The sequence below is a fragment of the Lemur catta genome, chromosome 1, assembly GCF_020740605.2.
Source record: "Lemur catta isolate mLemCat1 chromosome 1, mLemCat1.pri, whole genome shotgun sequence".
NCBI lineage: Eukaryota > Metazoa > Chordata > Mammalia > Primates > Lemuridae > Lemur > Lemur catta.
In genome coordinates this window covers 40,656,219-40,676,490 of record NC_059128.1, presented here as the reverse complement: position 1 = coordinate 40,676,490, position 20,272 = coordinate 40,656,219, and the positions used below count along the sequence as shown (strand labels likewise).

Genomic DNA, 20,272 nt, shown 5'->3' with positions numbered 1-20,272 from the left:
TCTTTTCCTCTGGCCATGGCTGGTCCCATGGGAGCATTCTTGGCTAGTGAAGCTTGTCGTGCATTTGGTATAATCTAGGCTCTGCTGTTAACAGTAGCTCCCCTGGCAGCAGGCTGCAGGTTACAGCATGGACCTAAGGGTTCCTTTCCTGGGCTTTGTCCAGTCATCCCCTGTAATGGACTTGTCAGTGCCTCTCTGCCAATGTTTTTGGACCAGCCTTGGACACTTTATGTGAGTATTCCCAGATGTTTTCCACAGTTTTGATAGCCATCATTCATTCCTTCTTCACTCAGACTGGCTATTCACCCTCCTTTATCCACTGCTTGCTTCAGAAACACAAAGGCAGTCTGGACCAAACCCTTCTTTCTGCATACCACTGACCACACCAATAATAAGGGCTGATGGTATCTAGCTGCCTGTCATGTTTGAATGCATTTTCTACCGTGTAGCATCTGGCTGGCACTTGGGGAATCTAATTGTTTCTATCCCTTGTTTTTCGTTTAGAGTTCAAATAAGCTCGTATTGCAATCTTTGTGATTTGGTGAAAGTACCTGTGTGGGAAACGTGCTGTCTCCTCAGCTGACATGCATGCCCCATTCCAAAGTTTGTGGCCACAGCTAATGTCTGCACAACCTCAAGGGAAGAGCAAACATTGTGGTTATGCACCCTTGGGTAACATCCACTGTATTCAAACCATGTCAGTTTAAGGCTGGCCTTCTACTCCAGGTAAAGGGGTAGCGAGGCCGTGGCAATAGCTCCTCGGCATTTCTCCTAGCTGGCCTGGCTCTTCCACTGCAGTCACTCTTGGTACCCACTCTCTACAATCATCCAACCTCAAAGGTACAGAAGAATACCTACTGGGACACTGGGAGAGATCAGTTATGTGGGTGGAGGGAGGGTGTAGGGGGAAGGGATTTTCCAAATCTACTCTTCCCCTGAGCTTGAGAGATCCCCTCTAACATTACCCTTTGTCTCTTCTCGCAAAATCTGGGCAGTTTCCACAGGGGCATCCTAGAGGCACACTCCTTTCCCAAGGTCTATTGCAAGGAACCAAGTTACTGTAGGTCACATGCCTCGTATGATGGCTACCAAAGAAAAATACATGCTTAGAAAAAGCGACCAGTTTCCCAAGCTTACCAAAGACCGACCACTATTATTAATACCACCATGATCTATAATTTAAAAAATCCATTAACAGGCATTTTTTTCTTAATAAGAAAATTTCTTAAAAATTATTCTATAACTTGTATAAAATAACCTCAGGATTAGATCTAATTCTTGCTACTCTCAATGTAGCAATAGAAGTGAATAATCAGAATTTGAAAAAGACATACATATTAGCAAAGTACTGTTAAAAGATTTATTGCAGTAATACAATAAAAGTTTAGAAAATATTTGTATGACTCAAATTGGTTTAGAAGTTGCAAGAGCAAAGGGAAAGTCCTGCAACGTGACACTGCGAGGAGATTCTCAGACACTGTAGTCGTTGAACAGCATGCCACTGAGTGCTCTTTCCCAAACGATACAGGGGTCCTTAAAGCAATCTGTCCACTGTACCCAATATAATGACATACTGTCCCCCCCCAACTTACAGATGTGCAAAACTTAATTATATTCCATTACAAAAAAAAAAGTCTTTAACAGACCATCTTAAGCAGCCTATTTGGTGCCTATGGGTTTTTATTAGTATTACATTTTTTCAATAAATCATTTTAAAATGGAAAACATAACCAAGTTCTATGGCTTTTTGTTTAAAAAAAATACCAGCTTCAATTTTTTAAAAAGCTGTTTACATATGGTTCTGGCACCTACATGAAAGATTTTAATGAGCAGCAAAAAGAGTAGAAAAAAGTGGTTGAAATGTATATTTAAGAATATTTACAGGTGGATCCAGTGCAAAATTAATGAAACCCAAAATATTTCAGCAGTGTAAGCCAGTATGTTGATGTTCTAAACCACAAAAGGGTTTGATCACTTAACCCTACGTAAAGTGCCTCTAGTTGATATTAACAACAAATATACCCTTATCCCTAAATTTCTCACATCCTTGTAAGTTTTGTTGAATTACTCTAAATATGAGTTTGTGATCTCTGGATTCTATACTTAAGCTTCATCTAACATTCAGGGTTTTATAAGCTTACTTGAGAAAGCCGTGACTACTGTGTATCTCTCCGCCAGAGCCACACTCTACTTTCTCCCAAGCTTCCAACTCTGAGACTAAGCTCTTCCTTCTGAGGCTCTGAAGTACATAGACAACTCTTATCTCATGAGATTAAGTTTATTTGGTATTTGTTCAAGTCTACCATATCCACCCTCTATGAACCCCAGAACTAGATGGTAAAATGCAAGCCCAGCAATCATGAAGCTGAGCATTTAAAGCAGATGCCAGCTGCGTAAGAACCCACAAGGAGAAAAGCCTGTTTCCTCCCTAAGCAGAAAATTTATCGATCCCAGGGAACTTGGACTCCTGGATAGGAATAAACTCTCCTCTTCTGCAACTCTACCCGAAACTATACCAAACACCAAATACCAAAAGCTACATAGCACCTCAGAATTGGAGGCAAATATCAACTATAATAATTACGTGAGAAAAGCAGCTGGGGCATGGCAAACCTCTGAATGATTTATCTGAGGTGCTATCATGCTAATCACACCAAGAGGATAGGGTAATAATGCCTGTTAGGAATTTCTCATAGGACTTTTTTTAGTTTTTATATAAGATTTTTTGCAGTTATTAAAAATAAAACTACTTACATATTTGTACATAATGCCCCTCTCATTATAGTTTTCTTGTAAGATTGTCACTAAGAATGACAAGACACATTAGCTGAGAATGATCTCTTGGTGAGGGAAAATTCTTTACATCTGAGCTTTCCCCAGGATAGAGAAGTGTCAGCTTTAAGGATCAGCTCTGCATTTCTGAGCAAAGGTAGTGTCTCCTCAGAGCAACAAAGTCCTCTAGAAAACAAGCAGGATGGAGGTTTCCCCTGTAACACCTGCCACCTGCTAAATCCCTTAGAAAGAAACTGGACACTGTAAGAATGACTAGAGGCCACTTAATTAAGTGGCTTTTCACCTGTGCCCAGGTAGACATTTTGCTTACATAAGGGAATGACTTTAATGACTTACTTTCGCTCAGAGAAAATAAATTCAATTTCAAAATGCACATAGTGTAGATGGTAGGAATTCAATAACTTAGGTAAGAATGAGCAATTAATTCCCCGCAGAATGCAAGAAAATAGTTTAAAAAATCTCTAGGACATTATTGCAGCTAGGATTTCTTCCATTTATGGATGTGGTCCTAAAGAAAAAAAGACCTTAGTTTTCTTTGGTGTGTGGGGAGGAAAGGAAAACAGGAATGTCTGACGAACTACGACAGAGCAGCACAGATGAGATATGTTTTAAACTACCCCCTCCCCCAGAAAAGGCCACCCCTCCCAAACAAAACCAAAATTCTTGCCCTAAAAACTAAAGATGACCAAATTGTAAAGAAATAAAATATTTCAAGTTGCCTGCTGGTTCTCTGTACAAAAAACAATGGCAGAACAACAAGCTCATGTTAAAGAGTTTTTATCTTTCAAGTCCTAATCATCAACAATCACTTCTTGTGATTCAATCAACCTCTAAAACTTCAAGTGTCAGGAATAGTCTCAGCATGAGAAGGACCAACACACTGACCCCTGTATGGGAGGCCCCTGTGGCCTGGGACCAGAAGGAACCTCAACTCGACTGGCCACATGCACAGGTCCCTCTTCTGCCAACACTGGTCTGGGCAGAACTACCTTTGACGCCTCTGTTCTATTAATTATCATAAGCATGTCGATCATTATCACAGGCCACTTGACAAATAGAAATGTTTATCTCCCTGCTTTAAAAAAAAACCAAAACAATAGTTTAACTTCTTTCTGTTCCAGGCACTACCTTAACTAAACAGATATGGTTTACTAGAATGTAGTGAAAGAACTTTCTTGATGCAAATCTGGCATGTTTTGGTCCATGCTTGTTAACGGTGTCCAGTGTAAGCTTTAAACCAGGAGGTCACCGAGGCTGCCGCAGAGGAAATCATCCCACCTGCACTGCTGCTCGCGATGGGTGGAGAGACCTGGCTGCTCTGGCTCTGGGAGACTTCCACGGGCTGCGAAGGGATGTCACAGAATCGGGGGCTTGGCAGGTTCTCCCAGTCCGTGCCCAGGTCAGTCTCCTCATCACTTATGTGCTCGTCTCCACTCTCATCTGATTCTCCAGCAACTCCAGGATCCACGAACTCCATAGACTCCTCAAGGTCTGCTCGCACTTCAAAGGGTCCCGATCTGTGTGCAGACAGTAGGGGACCTCTTTAGGACAACCACCATTCTCACAACCTGAGACAACATGCCGATGCTGTCTTCCCCAAGACCCTCTGCCTGATGGGACGGAGGGACACCTGCGCACGCACCGTTTCCTAAGTCTGTACAGCACTTGCTGTTCATCTACAACTGAGACTTTCTTTACCCAAATAATAACCTCCATCCAAGTAATGAATAAAATCATGATACCACGCTTTTCCTCAATTCACTCACACTTTGTGAAGACCTGGGATGAGAGGGGGAAAAGAAACTTCATCCACTGAGATGGTTGGTCCAATGTATGATTCCCCGGTATTAAAAAAAAAACAACTATACAGATGTTCCCTGCCTCATGGAAGCCCCAAATTATTAAACTCGTAAGACTCAAAGAAGATAAATGATATAGTTGTATGCATGTAAGCAAAGCTTCCTTGGATTGTTGTCAACAGCAGGCTCCTGCATACACATTTTAAATAAAATATCATCACATAATTTTCTACAGACACATTTATTGCATAGGATGAGAAAGCTGTTTAGAATATACTCATCTGCCATAGTCTATATTTCTGCACTGTGTTTCAGGAGAAAACTATTTTTATTTCCCAAAAGTCCCTCATGACACTCTCACTGCCAGGTCCAATAATCCTTCCTTAGGCCTCATCCTCTGTGCAGCTCCTCACACCACTCTGGAGACTGTGTCAGATGAAAGCTCAGAGGCCTTGCTGCTGCTCCCCTGTCCCCTGTCAGATGCTCCCGGCTGCGCCTCAGGGGAGCCGGGCTGCGTCCTCCTCAGGCCCGGAGCCCTGCAGCCCACTGCAGGGTGGGGCCGTGGCGCCCCCATCCCCGCTGCTGCCCTAAGATAAGCACACGGGGCCTCCACTCATGTAAGGGTTTTGCTGATAAATACTCTGGGGAAAACAGCAGAGGTCAACAAAAATAGACAGAAATGAGAAATACCCTAAAATCGTACAGCCTGCCATTTTAGTCTATAGTCCAACATTTTTTTTTTTTTTTTTTTTTGAGACAGAGTCGCATTCTGTTGCCCAGGCTAGAGTGCAATGGCATCGGCCTAGCTCACAGCAACCTCAAACTCCTGGCCTTAAGCGATCCTAACTGCCTCAGCCTCCCGAGTAGCTGGGACTACAGGCATGCGCCACCATGCCTGGCTAATTTTTTCTTTATATATATATTTTTAGTTGTCCAGCTAATTTCTATTTTTTTTTTTTTTTTTAGTAGAGACGGGGTCTCGCTTTTGCTCAGGCTGGTCTCGAACTCCTGAGCTCAAATGATCCGCCCGCCTCAGCCTCCCAGAGAGCTAGGATTACAGGCGTGAGCCACCGCGCCCGGCCTTCGGAATGATAAAAGGCTAGCGCTGGCCTCCAAGGCACCTCACCAGAGAGAGCTGCACCATCTCATTTTTTCCTGGGGCAAGTAGCCCTTATCCTTCCCAGCTGGAATAAAGCAATCATAGCTAACATTTATGTTCCAGGCACGGTTTTTAGGGCTTTACAAGTATTAATTAAATTGGAAGATGTGCTACAGGGTGTTCCCCTTGGTTTCCAGTGAACGACTTATATTTTCAAACAGGCCCTCAGACCAGAGGCTCCCAAGTTTACTAGACCCCGGCCCTGCCTACAAGTCATTATTTTGCAAGGGCTGAAAGGAGAATTGGGGGGCTCTCCCCCCCAATCTTCCTATCTCCTCTTGGAACTTTCTCTGCCAGACAAGCTAATGACCACTGCAGCCAGCATCCTGGCGCTGAGTATCCTTTTTCTGTCTCCTTAAGGTTCTCCTTACACTTCATTTCTTTTCTCCCTTCCCTTTTTCTTTCCCTTAGCAAACAGTTCTACTCTAGAGCCATCTTTCCAGATTCCTCTCCTCCTAGCTCCACTCCCAAATATCCTCTGGCCTGCCAACCCCTAATCCCTCACATCTTCTCGGGTATCTGGGGCTGTCAACCACGCTCAAAGCATAAGCCAGCTGGGACTGCTGCCCTCTTCCCTCCTGCTCACACTCCATGTCTGGGGTCACTGGGCTACCTGATACCACCAAATAAGTTCCCTTTCCATTCTCAGCGTGTCACCCTAGCCCAGGTCCTGGCCCTTGCTAGATCACCATCACCTCCCACCTGCCTCATCTGGCTGGAGAGCTGCCATGGCATTTGCTTACTAAAAATGGCCACAAACAATTAAAATACCTTAGCTCCCTGCTTTACTACACGAGGCTGATCCTGTCCTGTTCAGTGGTGCGGTCCAAGGGCCTCAGCACTTACTGCCAGGTTAAGTGTCTGTCTCTCCCAAGCTACCTCTCTGGCCCCAGTCAGCTTTCTACCATAGCCATTTCCTTCCTTCCTCCTAGCTCTGGGGGCTCAGCCTGTTTTGCCTTCCTCTTTGATGCTCCTTTGTCTACGCTTGGGGTCCTTTCAGATCCCCTCTTTAACGGTTTTCCCAGCAGACTGGCAGGAGTGACATAAGGAGGAACGATACTTTCTCCAGGCAGAGTGTTCCCCACTGGAAGCTGCACTGGACTCCAGTTCTCTACTTAGAATCCCAGGGGTCAGAGTGCACTTGGCAATGCAGCAGGTGCGCAAATGAGTATTACAATGAAAAGCGAACAAATGGATGATTCCTGAAGTGGCCAGTTTGGAGCAACTTTGGGTCCTAAGGACAACCTACGTTTCTGAGAAGCTCCAGGAGCAGGAGGAGAGCCTGTGCAGAGGACCGGGATGTTTCTCCACTTGACACCTCCCTCCCAGCACTTGTAGGTTAGAGAGCTACCACCTACCTGGCTCACCCGCCTGAGCCAGAGGCACAGCCCTCACAACTAACCCGTGAAAGAATTTTTTCATTTAATGTCTTCAGGGAACAACAATTATAAAGTCGTTTTTCTGATTTTTACTTTAGCTGAATAATTAACACCTTTACTCAAAATCTGAAGCCAGAATACTCATTTTCTCATGATGCTGCAGGGAGTTATTCTATCAATTAAGGCAAAAATGATCTTTCTGGGTTCATAAAAGTCTCTTCACAATACATCTTATTTCAAAATGCTATCTGAATGTATTAACACCAAGAGTGAACTCTTAATGTAAACTATGGGCTTTGGGTGATACTGATGTGTTAATGCACACTGTCGTGGTAGAAATTGGATCAGATAAGAATCATCAATATATACTAAATCCAGGGGGAAATTCTGATAAGAAGGTATCTGCATGGTGTGAAAGTGTCTCCCTCACAGACTGTTTACTAGTTGCAAGGAAGGGAAAATACAGGAACTGCACAGTGGGGAAACTGGACAGCATCTTGACTGGGAGATCTAGGTAACATGCCCAATATGGGACAGACGGACACCGCGTGCCTCCAGATGTGCTGTCCAGGAGACACCCTCACTTGGGCGCTATTCCAGCCTAGAATGCACAGCCTGAAGCTGATTGTGAAGAAACGTCACAGAAACCCCAAATCAAAGTTCTACTAAAAGGAGAGGAGGGGCCTGTGCTTTAAATTAAAAAAATGTTAACATTTTTAAAAGACAAAGTAGGCTGTGAAAATGTTCCAGATTTAAAGAGCATTAAAGAAACATAGCAACTAAATGCAATACCCGACTCTAGACTAGATCCTGTACTGGAGGGAAAATGCTCAAGCTCAGTGTCAGGTCCACCAACAAAACATGAATATGGGCAGTAGGTTTCAGTACTGTGTCGGTGTTGAATTGCTGATGTTATAATTGTACTCTAGGTTAAGAAAATATTTTTAGGAAATACACACCAAAGTATTTAGGGGTCAAGAAACACAATGTGTGCAACTTACTCTCACAGGGTTCAGGGAAAAAAATGTTTGTACATGTGTGTGTGCACGCACACGCATGCACATTTATGGACACACACAGAGACTGCATAAATCATAAGTAAATGGGATAAAATATTAACGATAGGTGAATGTGGGTTAAGGGTATATGGATCTTTGTGTTATTATTTTTTGTAATTTTTCTGTAAGTCTGAATTTATTTCACAGAAAAAGTTTAATCTTGGTTTCAGGATGGGATCCTCAGTTCTGCTGGTCTGAATGGAAACAGGAAGTCCCACCCAGGTTCCATTCATGATCTTCTCTAAGCTTTGATTCTGGTGGAGGCAGGTGTGACAAAGGGACTTTTGAAGCTCTGGCCATAAACTCGGATGTGAGCGACAGCCTAGCTGTGCGTGTATTTCTGTAGGGCAGAGCCCTGTAAATGGAAGGCCTGACTATAGGCATGCGCCACCATGCCTGGCTAATTTTTCAGTTGTCCAGCTAATTTGTTTCCATTTTTTTAGTAGAGATGGGGTCTCGCTCTTGCTCAAGCTGGTCTTGAACTCCTGACCTCAAGCGATCCCTCCCATCTCAGCCTCCCAGAGTGCTAGGATTACAGGTGTGAGCCACCTCGCCTGACCTCTACTTATTTTTTTTAGAGATGAGGTTTCGCTCTGTTGCCCAGGCTGGAGTGCAGTGGCTATTCACAGGCATGATCTTGGCTCACTGTAGCCTCGAACTCCTGGCCTCCAAGCGACCCTCCTGCCTTAGCCTCCAGAGTAGCTGGGACTACAGGCTTTCACCACGCCCAGCTGCTTTGCTTTATTCGTGAATGAGGCTGAAGACTTTTTCATTTGAGTACTACTTTCATCTCTTGTGCCAACTGCCTGTTTGAATTATCTATTTTTCCACAAGGTTGTTGGTCTTTCCTTTATTGACTTGAAAAATTTTGTTAAGTAGTCTAGATTTTAACCTATTGGCAGTTACAGAGGTTGTAAAACCCATCTACTGCTTGTCTTTTAACTTTGTTTATGGTATCTTTTCCCAGAGACATTTAGGGTTTCAAAATATGTAACTACTTTTCTTTATTGGTTTTTGGTGCCTGCTTGGGAATTTCCTTCCCATCCTATCATTATAAAACATTGTCCTTTCTCTAGGTTATTTTATAGGTTTTTTTTCAAATAAGGTCTTTTATATCATCTGGAATTGATTTTTATATATGGAATACGGTATGATTCCAACTTTTTCCCCACATGAATACCTAACTGGCCCAACACTATTGAGCTATTATCTGATTCAAAATGCCACCCCTATCCTATTACATTCCCACACATAACACGAGTCTGTTTCAGAACTATTCTCTTCCTCTAATTGCTCCACCTATTTGCATGCTAACAGCACCTGTCTTAATTACCTTTACACTGTGTTTTTGAAAGGGACCAATCCCATCCCTCATTATTCTTTTTTAAAATTTCCTTGCAGATTATGCTTCTAGCTGAACTTTAGAATCAGCTTGTCAAGGCTCCGTGAAATAGGATCAGTTTTCCTTTTGGGAGAAGTGGCATTTTTGCAGTACGGAGCCTTCCCATCCTATACAACCGTAAGGGTCTTCACTGCCTCGGGCCTTCTTTCATTCAGTCCCACTCCTCATATAGTCCATTGAAGAAGTTTCATAATTTTCTTTATATAGGTTTTACATATATTTTATTAGGATTGCTATATATTTATAATTTTTGTTGCCCTAATAAAAAGGAAGATTTTTTTCTATTACATTTTCTAACTGGTTGGTATTGGCATATGAGAGAAAGCAGCTGCTTTTTGTATTTTCCTCTTGTATCTAGTCACTAGACAGAACTATCATTTTTTTCATGTTTGTACTTATAAGTGATGAACTATCATTTCTAATAAATTTCTTAGTTTTCTTGGATATCCAGTTCAATATTTATATCATCTACAATAACGTCAACTTTGTTTCTTTGTTCTCAACATAAATATACTTTATTTCTTTTAAAAAATCCTTTCCATGGCAAGGCCTCCATAGCAATATTAATATAGCTCCACTACTTTTATTGGCTCTGTGACCATGACCATGAGTTACTTGACCACACTAAGCTTTAGTTTCTCCTCTCTGTAAAGTAGGAAGGACATGATTCAAATCATGTAAAGTGGTTGGCCCAGTGTCAATAAATATTGGCTCAATAAATATTAGCTATTATTATTATTTTATTTTTTTTGAGACAGAGTCTCACTCTGTTGCCTGGGCTAGAGTGCTGTGGCGTCAGCCTAGCTTATAGCAACCTCAAACTCCTGGGTTCAAGCAATCCTCTTGCCTCAGCCTCCCAAGTAGCTGGGACTACAGGCATGCACCACCATGCCCAGCTAATTTTTTATATATTTTTAGTTGTCCAGCTAATTTCTTTCTATTTTTTTTAGTAGAGACAGGGGTCTCACTCTTGCTCAGGCTGGTCTCGAACTCCTGACCTCAAGCGATCCTCCCGCCTCGGCCTCCCAGAGTGCTAGCATTACAGGCATGAGCCACCAGCTCTTATTATTAAGGATAAATTTCCTGCTGTTGAGCCATTTACAGATAAGGTACAGAGAAGATGGTGAATAAACCCACAGAAATCAACCACTAAAACTGGGATGGATTTCTAACACTCAGGTTTCTGTCGCTCATGAACCAATGAATGGGATTAGGGTTCCAGTGTCAAAGCAAATGGATGACAGGGAAGAGACTCGCAGAAGAACTTTCCCACCACTTATTTTTCTTTGTGTTCTCTTTCAAAAGTGTACCTACATTACCCATGTCCTGTCTCCACAGAAATACATGGGCAGATTGCCAGGAGCAAGGAAAACAGGGTAAGCACCCAGAGCAGGGATGCTTGGATGGTACCAAAGCTTAGCCTCATATATTTTATGCTTTTATGGGGCTAAGAGAATAAAAAGATCCCACAGACCAGTCCTAGTTGGTGTTTTTTGTTACTGACTTGTTTTTTAGCCAATGAGTTTAAACCCAGTTCACCCCATAAACCTCCAATACCCTTTCTCTCCAACAAATGGTGACCAGATTAACTCAGTGATGAAAAGAAAATTGTGAAGAACTGTTATGAGGGGCAAGGAGTGAGTGGGAACAAAAGGAAATGGAAAGAAACAAGGCACACACTAGGCAGGGCTAAAGAAAAAACAGATGTAGGTTCAAGGAAATGGCCTTTGGCCTTCAGGGAAACCACAAGAAGGCCCTACTCCAGCCACATTTGGGCTCTCCTATTGCATTTTCCATGTTAAAAATGTTCGATAATGGGCTGGGCGTGGTGGCTCAGGCCTGTAATCCTAGCACTCTGGGAAGCCGAGGCGGGTGGATTGTTTGAGCTCAGGAGTTCGAAACCAGCCTGAACAAGAGCGAGACCCCGTCTCTACTAAAAATAGAAATAAATTATCTGGCCAACTAAAAAATATATATATAGAAAAAATTAGCCAGGCATGGTGGCGCATGCCTGTAGTCCCAGCTACTCAGGAGGCTGAGGCAGTAGGATCGTTTAAGCCCAGGAGTTTGAGGTTGCTGTGAGCTAGGCTGACGCCACGGCACTCACTCTAGCCCGGGCAACAAAGCAAGACTCTGTCTCAAAAAAAAAAAAAAAAAAAGTTCAATATTTTCTCTGAGAAATGATTACAAAAAGGACCATAAAATTTCAGATATGATTAGCCATTGTTTCCTTCTGTATAGGACTGTTTTATTTTTGTTCTTTGTGAGTTTGGGATTAGCGAAGAGGCCCCTGGTACTCTGCCAACATATACAACTCTACTTAAAAGTAGTCACAAAAACAACACTCAGAGAAAAGCAACAAACACCCTTCTTACCTGCCTAGGTGTTCGGAGTTTGGACTGACCAGGTACATTAGATTCCTGAGGGTGTGCAGTGGTTGTAACTGATCTAAATTTACATGCTAGAAAAAGCAAAGAATTAATTAATACTTGCGACTATGTTACAGATTAAAAATTAGTTCATAATACATTTTTCATACCTGGGAAAAACAAAGGTAAAGAATATTTGCATTCAATTTCTTCACTGCTCGAGTAAATTTCTGCTTGCTGAGGTTTTCCCCACAAAATTCACTGTAAAACAAACAATTTATAAAGTGGGTTTTTTGGGCAGGAATTCTACGTTAAAATGTCCACTTACACTACATTTAGGCATAAAACATACCCTGTGTCCTTTGCATCCTTAGTAAACTGCATTTATCAGAGACTTTCTAAGAACAAACTGCTGCCCTCATGGAGTACAATTTCACTGCATCTATACAAATTGCAAATGCATATGCCATTTGACCAAGTGATTCCACTTCAGGAAATTAATTCTACACAAATATTTACACACCAGTGAAATGGTAAATGTACAAGGATTATTCTCTAAATTATCAACAAAGACTGGTAAGATCTTGGTACATTTATAGATAGGAAAACTCTGTAACTGTCCACTTTCATGCAGAATGACAGCTGAAGGATACAATGGCCCTATGAGGCCCCACAAGATTTGCACCCCTACCTTCCTCTCTGCCCTCATTACTCTAGCCAGGGCTTTGCACGTGCCATTCTCTTTGCCTGCAGCCTCTTTCCTTAGGGGTCCACACAGCTTGCTCCCTGGCTCCCTCAGGTTCCCACGTGACCACACACCCACTCAAACACAGAAAGCCCCTGCATGCCTCCATGATTCCTTCCTCTCACTCTGTCCTAATGTTCTCCACAGCACTTATCACAACCATCTGACATACTGTGGATTTATTACTTGTGCCTTCCATTAAAATGTAAGCTCCAAGAGGGTTTATGTTTTTGTCATCAGTATAGCCCCCAGTGCCCGGAATAGTGTCTGGTGCACAGAAAGTACCCCATGAATATTTGTTAGATAATTAAGAACTTAAAAGGAAAATGCAAAACACTGTAGTAAAGCATGCTACCATTTGTGATTGAATGGGGGGTGGGGAAAGAGATAACATGCTTGTATTTGCTTGAAATGCAAGAGTAACTAGAGAGTGGTAGGAAGGTCTTGTCTTAGCAGGAACTGGGTAGACTGTATATCTTTACTTTTTTTTTTCCCCGGTTTTAAACCACATGAGGTTTTTATTTTAAAAAACAAAACACAAAAAAATTCAACTGTTACAATTTACCCAGTTCTTACACATGAGGATCAGCATTATTCGCCCTGAATATCTTGGTTTTTCCTTTTATATTCTCTGTGGTCTTCTCAGAGACTTCATAATTGTAAGATGAATTTGCACATAAGGCTTTTGAAATTAATCTCAATACTTCAATTAGACCTACTCTGTCTTGGTAATACTTAAATTTTTGTTTTTGGTTTAATCAGAATAAATTAAGAACACAACAGAATTGAGAGATCCACGATAAAGATGATATCACCACCTTCAGTTACTTGCCTGTTGCACAGCTTTTTAGGAAGATTTACATCAAGTATATGAGACAAAATGTTGACCAGCTGAGTCGCATAGCACAATGCCGCACTGATCGTGTACGCGGGGTTATTATGCTCCATGTCTGAAGTAAAACAACAATCACATACAAAACAACTTTAATTTCAACAAAAATACTACTGAACCAAGATTTTACTGTTTACAGTTTTATCATTATTGACAGTTAGAAGTTTTACTCCTTACTTAATAGAAGCTTCATGGCCAGACTTTATAAATGGTTCATCATTTATGTTTTTTTGCTGAGTAGAATGTAACATAAACAAATGGGCCTAAACGGGCCCAGCATAAATGAAATTAAAGTCTGATCACTCAGACTTTATAATGTGGTTTCAGAACGATGAATGCCCAACTCAAATGTCACCTCCTCAGAGAGGCCTTTCCTGACTACCCATGGAGCAGTCATCCCTTCCTTAGTCCCCTCACCTGCCCCAGGAAGCCGCTGGTTCTTTTCAGAGAACCCCTGCCCCCATGTAAGGTGGCTTCCATCATTTACTCATTTCCTGCCCTTCTCAGACTACAGCTGTCTCAGTCACCTTTGTACCACCAGTGCCCAGCAATATGCAAGACACAAAGCATGTGCTCACTAAATATTTGCTGAATGACTAAAAGAACAATCATTCTCCAAAGAGGAACTGCAGGGGTATTTCAATGTCCATTTAGGACTGATAAAACAAATACATTATGTATGTATGCAAGTTTTCAAAGAATATTTTGCCTCTCACCAGGCCCCTGTGTCGTTTTCTTCTCTTCCACCCAATTGTAGTAGGCAGAGTAGTCCCCGTTGTTAGGGAGGCTAATCCAGGGCCCTGTAATGCTAATGCTGGTGTCTCCATTGTGATCGTCACAGACCCATCGTCCTGAGAGGTAAGTCGTCCTCCGGGCTTCGGCAAGCTTGCTCACGGTGCTGGAGGTCATGGCATTGTCACTCTCTGAAGACACGTCTGCAGGATCTCTAAAGGTCAAAAGACATACATGGATTTCAAGAGCCCAGGCTTTTAAGGACATGCAGTATACTTGCCAGACCTGCCAGACCATGAAAGTTGCACACGAGCAGAGGAATTTAATTGGAATCTATATGGGTAAGATGCTGCTATCAGAGATGAACATCAAACCAGCTGTGAGACAGAAGCGCCACGTGTGTGAGGAAGACGGCATCATGAGTGAGGGCGAGGTTCTCAAACTATGTGTCCTCAACACCCCTTTAAATACTTAAAACATTTTGAGGATCCCAAAGAACTTTTGTTTGTATGGGCTAGATTACTGATATTTACTGTGTTAGAAATTAAAACTCAGAAAAATTTCAATTACTGTCCAAAAAAAGAGCAGATAGTTTAGCCCCCAACTCAATCACTCCAGAGCTTTTCCTTGAGCCAACAACCATGGTACTTCAGTATGCAGCACAAGTGCTTTATGTGTGCTCCCATTTCATCACACGGTACAGTCAGCCCGCCATAGCCACAGGTTCCACATTTGTGGAGTCAACCAGCTGCGGACTTGAAAATATTGGGAGGGGGGGGGAACAATAAAAACCATACAACAACAACAAAACAATTAAAACTATAGCTATTTACCTTGTATTTACATTGTATTTACATTGTATTAGGTATCATAAACAATCTAGAGATGATTCAAAGCAGGGACCAGTTTGATGGAAGACAATTTTTCCACGGACGAGGGCAGGGTGGGAGGGGGTTGCTGAGTCAGTGATGCTGGCCAGTGATGGGGAGCGGCTATAAATACAGGTGAAGCTTTGCTTGTCCCTGCTCACGTCCTGCTGTGCAGCCCCACCCTGCCACGCCCCACCTTCCCAAGTTTCATGGAAGACAATTTTTCCAATGTAGGGGTGGGGGAAAGTTTAGAGAAATGCAAATGGACAAGAAATCTCAGTATGGGGATTACTTCAAAATTGCCAGCTTTTTTTTTTAAAAGAAAAAATTAATGGTATATAATAATATACACTAAGTAAAAGATTACAACAACACAGGCATAGGAGAAAAGTTTTCTCCATGTTCTCCCGTCTAGTATATAATGTTTTCTTTTCAAAAAAATTTCAGCCTTACAGAAAAGTTGCAAGAATTTTAAAGCTTTCTTGTATATACTTTCTTGTAACTTCCCCAAATTATAAATTCAGGAACATACAATGATCAAAATCAGGTAATTAACACTGCTACAATACTATTGACTAATTTATAGACTTTATCCAACTATTACCAATTGTCCTGCTAATAGCCTTTTTGAGGTTTAAGATCCAGTCCTAGATCACACATTGCATTCAGCTGTCAGTCTCCTAAAATCTAGAACAGTACCTTCATCTTTATCTACTGTGATGCATTTTAACACTGCTATCTTTGACCCATCAGAATCTAATTTGGCATAATGTTTCTGTTCGGCCAGCTTTCCCCTTTCTCCTCCCTCAAAGGCCTGGCCGGCTTTTTGGATAATCCAACTTTCCCCCACGGATCCAAAAATGCCACCTTGAGGTCCTCTTTCTAAACTTTATAGTCTGCTCTGTTTTGAATCTGCCTTTTTATATTTCTATTTGCCAACTCTTACTAAGGACAAATTACTTAGAGTCAGAGAGTAAGTTTTCAAGCTGGAACCAACAATCAGACTTCTAGGCTTTTAGGAAGTCAACTCTGGCAATAAACTAACAGACAGACTGAAATACAGGCAGGAAAGAATAGTTATAAAACTAGCAAGAGGCCACTACTGTCAGATTCCAGGGAAAGGTGCCGGAGAGCGAGAGCAGCCAAACGAGATAGGAAAGCCCTGGACTAGAATAGCCTGGTGGTTAGTGAGAGACTACAGGAACGCCTTTGATGGTAGCTTCCAAATCTTCTGAGTAGCAGCAGCATCAGGGAAGTTTAAAAATACCTAGGGTATCCATGCACCAGCGCCAAAGTCTAAAACCACAGGATTCCGTGCTTGACAGCAGCTGACACAAAACAAATGACAGTTACCAGGAAGTAAACATGTAGTGCCCACCATCTGAGAGACCACAAGCACTAAGTGTTTTCTTATATATTAGCTCATGATTTCTCTGTGAAGTAGGCATTTTTAAATCCCCACTTAACAGACAAGGAAACAAGACTTCAAAGTCAAGAACATGCCTCTTTCACACAACTAATAAACAGCTGGCTGGGACTGCAACTGACATCACTCCTCAGATGGTTCTTAATCAGGAGTGTGAGTCAGGCTCTCACCTGAAGCTCTGTGAGAGTCACAGGCCTGGGTCCCACCCCTCACCCTTGCTACCTCCCCTGCCCTATGCAGTACCTACTATTTGCTGAAGCACCGAAGACTTAAGGTTCATTACCAGGAAAACCAGTGACCCTGGAATGAGGCCCACTAAATGGGGTGCTGACATACTTTAAAAATAGCATTTGGAACTTGATCTGTTCCTAGAGTCAAAAGACTTGCTTACTGTACCTCACACCAGTCTTTACTTCCTCAATTGGAAAAATGACAGAGGTGAGCTCTAATATATGGGATCGCCGAAGATCTGCCAGACGCTCATAGTGACTTCTTAAGTCAATCGTTTTTTTTTCTACCAGGTCACCAAGTTTGCGATTATGTCTCTGAATCTTCTCCTTTTTCTCTTGGTGCCTTTGTGCTCGACTGTAGAGCTTCTGATTCTTTTCCTTGGTTTTGAGGAGGCCTTCGGAATCTAAAATAAATAAATCACACCCAACAATTATATCTGCAAATAGTTCCTGTGCACTGAGGAACCCCACCCCACAAGCATAAGGGTTCCCCCTGCAATTTAAACTGAACCTCAATGAAATTGATTAATGTTCACTAAGTGGAAAATTTGAGAGTTTAGTTCAAGAAGACATTACACACAAAGCAAAGAGGACTCTGGATCTCTAAGGGTAATCCATCCATTAGTAAAAGGAGTCACTCAATGACTATCAGGTTTAAGTTTGGCACAGGAAGTACCTGACTTTCTTACAACAAGCACCAAAGAACAGTCATGTTGAGCAGGAGAGATATCTAATTTAAGTTTAAAAAACTTACTGGTTATCTGATTTTCCTTATCAACCTCTTAGGTGTGCCTTGGGTTACAATCAGAGAACCCAGGGATAGTCTCCCAGCAGGTGGCCATCTGGCAAAGGAAGATGGGCAACAGAAATAGCCCCAGAGCTCTGAAAAGTCACAGCACAATGCCGTGGCAACCAGCAGGGTGGGAACACACATGCCCAGCATTTTAAGCGCTGCTGCGAGGGAAACAAAAGCATGGCTACACAATGAGGAGAGGAGATATACAGCGTTCTGTTGGATTTAGGTCCTTTTTGTTACGGATCCTAAGTCCTGTTAGGGATGTTGGACTGTAGCTAAACTTCACTTGAGTAACAAAAGTAAGTTGTAAACTCTCAGATACTTAAAAGGCTTAGAACTAAAGTTTAAAACCAAGTTTACTATTTTTCCAGGAAAATCTGCTTTTGGTACATTTTAAGCTACTCTCCCTACTTTAAGATTACTTTTGACTTGTCCACTGCCTAATCAATGCCCTGATGGTCGATTCTGTTTGCTGTACTACAATCTTTCTACCAAGGCCTTTTTCATTCCCACTATCACAATCCTAGTTATTGTTCACCAAACCTCAGCCCATCTCCAGCTTGGCTCAACTTCAAGCCCTCTTTCATTTGTTCAATCTTTATAAGCTCCAGCTAATGCTCAGCAAGTCCTCCACTGCCCATCAAACAGACCAAACTCCTACATCCACAGTGCCCTTCCACACACCCCTCAGTATAGCCATGCCCAACTACGACATACTTCAAATCCCCTCCACAAGATGGAACCACTTAAATGTGTAGTAGATGGATGGCTGCTGAGCCAGTCGTCATTCCCTAAACGCTCATCCCCATATGGCTGTTCAAATCAACGTCTCTCTAGGAATGCTCTCTAGCTGCCCTTATTTTCCAAAAGTCCAAATTTTACTCATTCAGCAAGGTGTCCCCCTCCACAAATGCTCTGCAGACCTTTTTGTCCTTGGAACTCTATGGTAATGTGTTTGGACTACTGACGGCACACAGCTCTTAGTTCCTCACACTAGGTCCCGCTGAGGCTTGTCTCCTAACTAGGGTATAACAAGCACCTGATAATGTTTCTGGACCCAAACCACCCTCTTTTATTGAGGACCACTGAGCCTAGGTATTTAATTGCAGGCATTGCATTTCTTACAGTTTTGTTTTCTCCTTAGATGCATCTCTTTACCACAGCTCAGTGTGAATGTACAAAATATTCAGTCTCTTGGTTCTATCACATGCTTACTTTCTAGTGAGTTCATTCATTTTCATGATGTTCACTGAGCTCTTTATAGGTTCTCAAACGAATCACGGTCCTGGGTCATACAGTGGTCAGTTTTTGGTGATTTTTTTTTTTTTTTAAGGACAGTTTCAAATTTAATATCATGACTCTTCATAGGTAGCAGGAAATCATCACAGTCACCCCATCTGCACCCAGTGCAGACTCAGCACTCAAGAGTCATACTTCTCTCCCTGCTATGTCCCCAAAACATTTGATGCTATTTCTGTAATCTAAACTTGCTTATCAGGATAAGTAACTTTGACTGCAGCACAGATCAATTCAACCCTGCAATTGCATATTACCTAACTTCCCTATTTATTCTGTATAATATATCTGTATTATACTGTATCGTGTCTATCTGTATTATGACACCTAAATCAACAGATTCTAGAGAAATAATTCATCAGGCTCTAATTTATAATTTGTGCCCTTTCCTGAATACATATGATAATTCAACAATAACACAAAGACAGACTATTAGGTAGTAAGCTCTTAATTCATGGGCTTGAGTCCAACCATAACTTCTGGAATCAATTAACACCTTTAAAATGTTCGTAAAATTTTGTGACCCCCGTCTAGAAAGTGGGAACAAGACTGCATTTACATTCTGAAGAGCAGTAGTTCCCAACCCTGCAGGTCACCAGAACCACTAGTAGTGCTACTCAAAGTGTGGCCTGTGGATCTGGGCCCATCTGCAAACTGTTGCCAGTCATGAAAAGAGGAATACAGAAATGCAGAGTAAGCTTGTGGAAGCTTTTTTCTTCAATTTGACATTGCTGTAACATTGAGATCCTAAGTCCAGGGGGGATCCCAGGATTCTCTCTCTAGATTTGAAAAAGGTCACCAGGTGACTCTGATAATTTGCTAGGGATGGAAACCACTGTTACAGGGCCCACTGCTTCAAAGCCATGATTTTTATTTTCTATGGTGGTGGTTTTTGTTTTTGGGGGTTAGGAATGAGTGTTTTAAAAAACCGATCAAATCTTTAAACTTGCTCATCAGAGAAATGTGCATGCTCAGTAAATTCAGCAATTTCAGGAGGTTCACGAACGCCTAGTGGCAAACCCCTGAACATCATGGAAGGATGGGGAAAGAGGGTGAACCAATGTTAAGTGACAAGAGTAACACGTTTCTATGCTGCTATTGAACCAGAGCCTTTGGAGAATGGGTGCAAAAGTCGGTTGTCTGTAGTTCTGTGCACCTTTCACCATGCTGCCCTGCCTCTCTAGCTTAGTAATTACGCAAAAATCCACGCAAGCACTTTATTAGGACAGACGTTCTCAAAGGAAGCTTTACACCATTACACACCACTACAAAATACCTGCTTCTGAAAGCAATGAATAGATAAGAATGGGATTCATACGGTACCACG

At 42.1% G+C, this 20,272-nt stretch overlaps 1 protein-coding gene across 1 annotated transcript in view; it reads right to left on the bottom strand.

Annotated features, from left to right (window-relative positions):
- Positions 1–1,346: 1,346 nt before the first annotated feature.
- The window catches only part of ATG14 (autophagy related 14), a 34,795-nt gene continuing 15,869 nt past the window's right edge, over positions 1,347–20,272 (bottom strand). Inside the window, exons 5-10 of the mRNA XM_045566675.1 lie at positions 17,020–17,257; positions 14,313–14,542; positions 13,537–13,654; positions 12,130–12,220; positions 11,966–12,051; positions 1,347–4,310 (exon numbers count right to left, since the gene is read on the bottom strand). Coding sequence (XP_045422631.1) covers positions 4,004–4,310; positions 11,966–12,051; positions 12,130–12,220; positions 13,537–13,654; positions 14,313–14,542; positions 17,020–17,257 — 1,070 coding nt within the window. The 3' untranslated portion in view covers positions 1,347–4,003. The remainder of the gene's footprint in view (positions 4,311–11,965; positions 12,052–12,129; positions 12,221–13,536; positions 13,655–14,312; positions 14,543–17,019; positions 17,258–20,272) is intronic.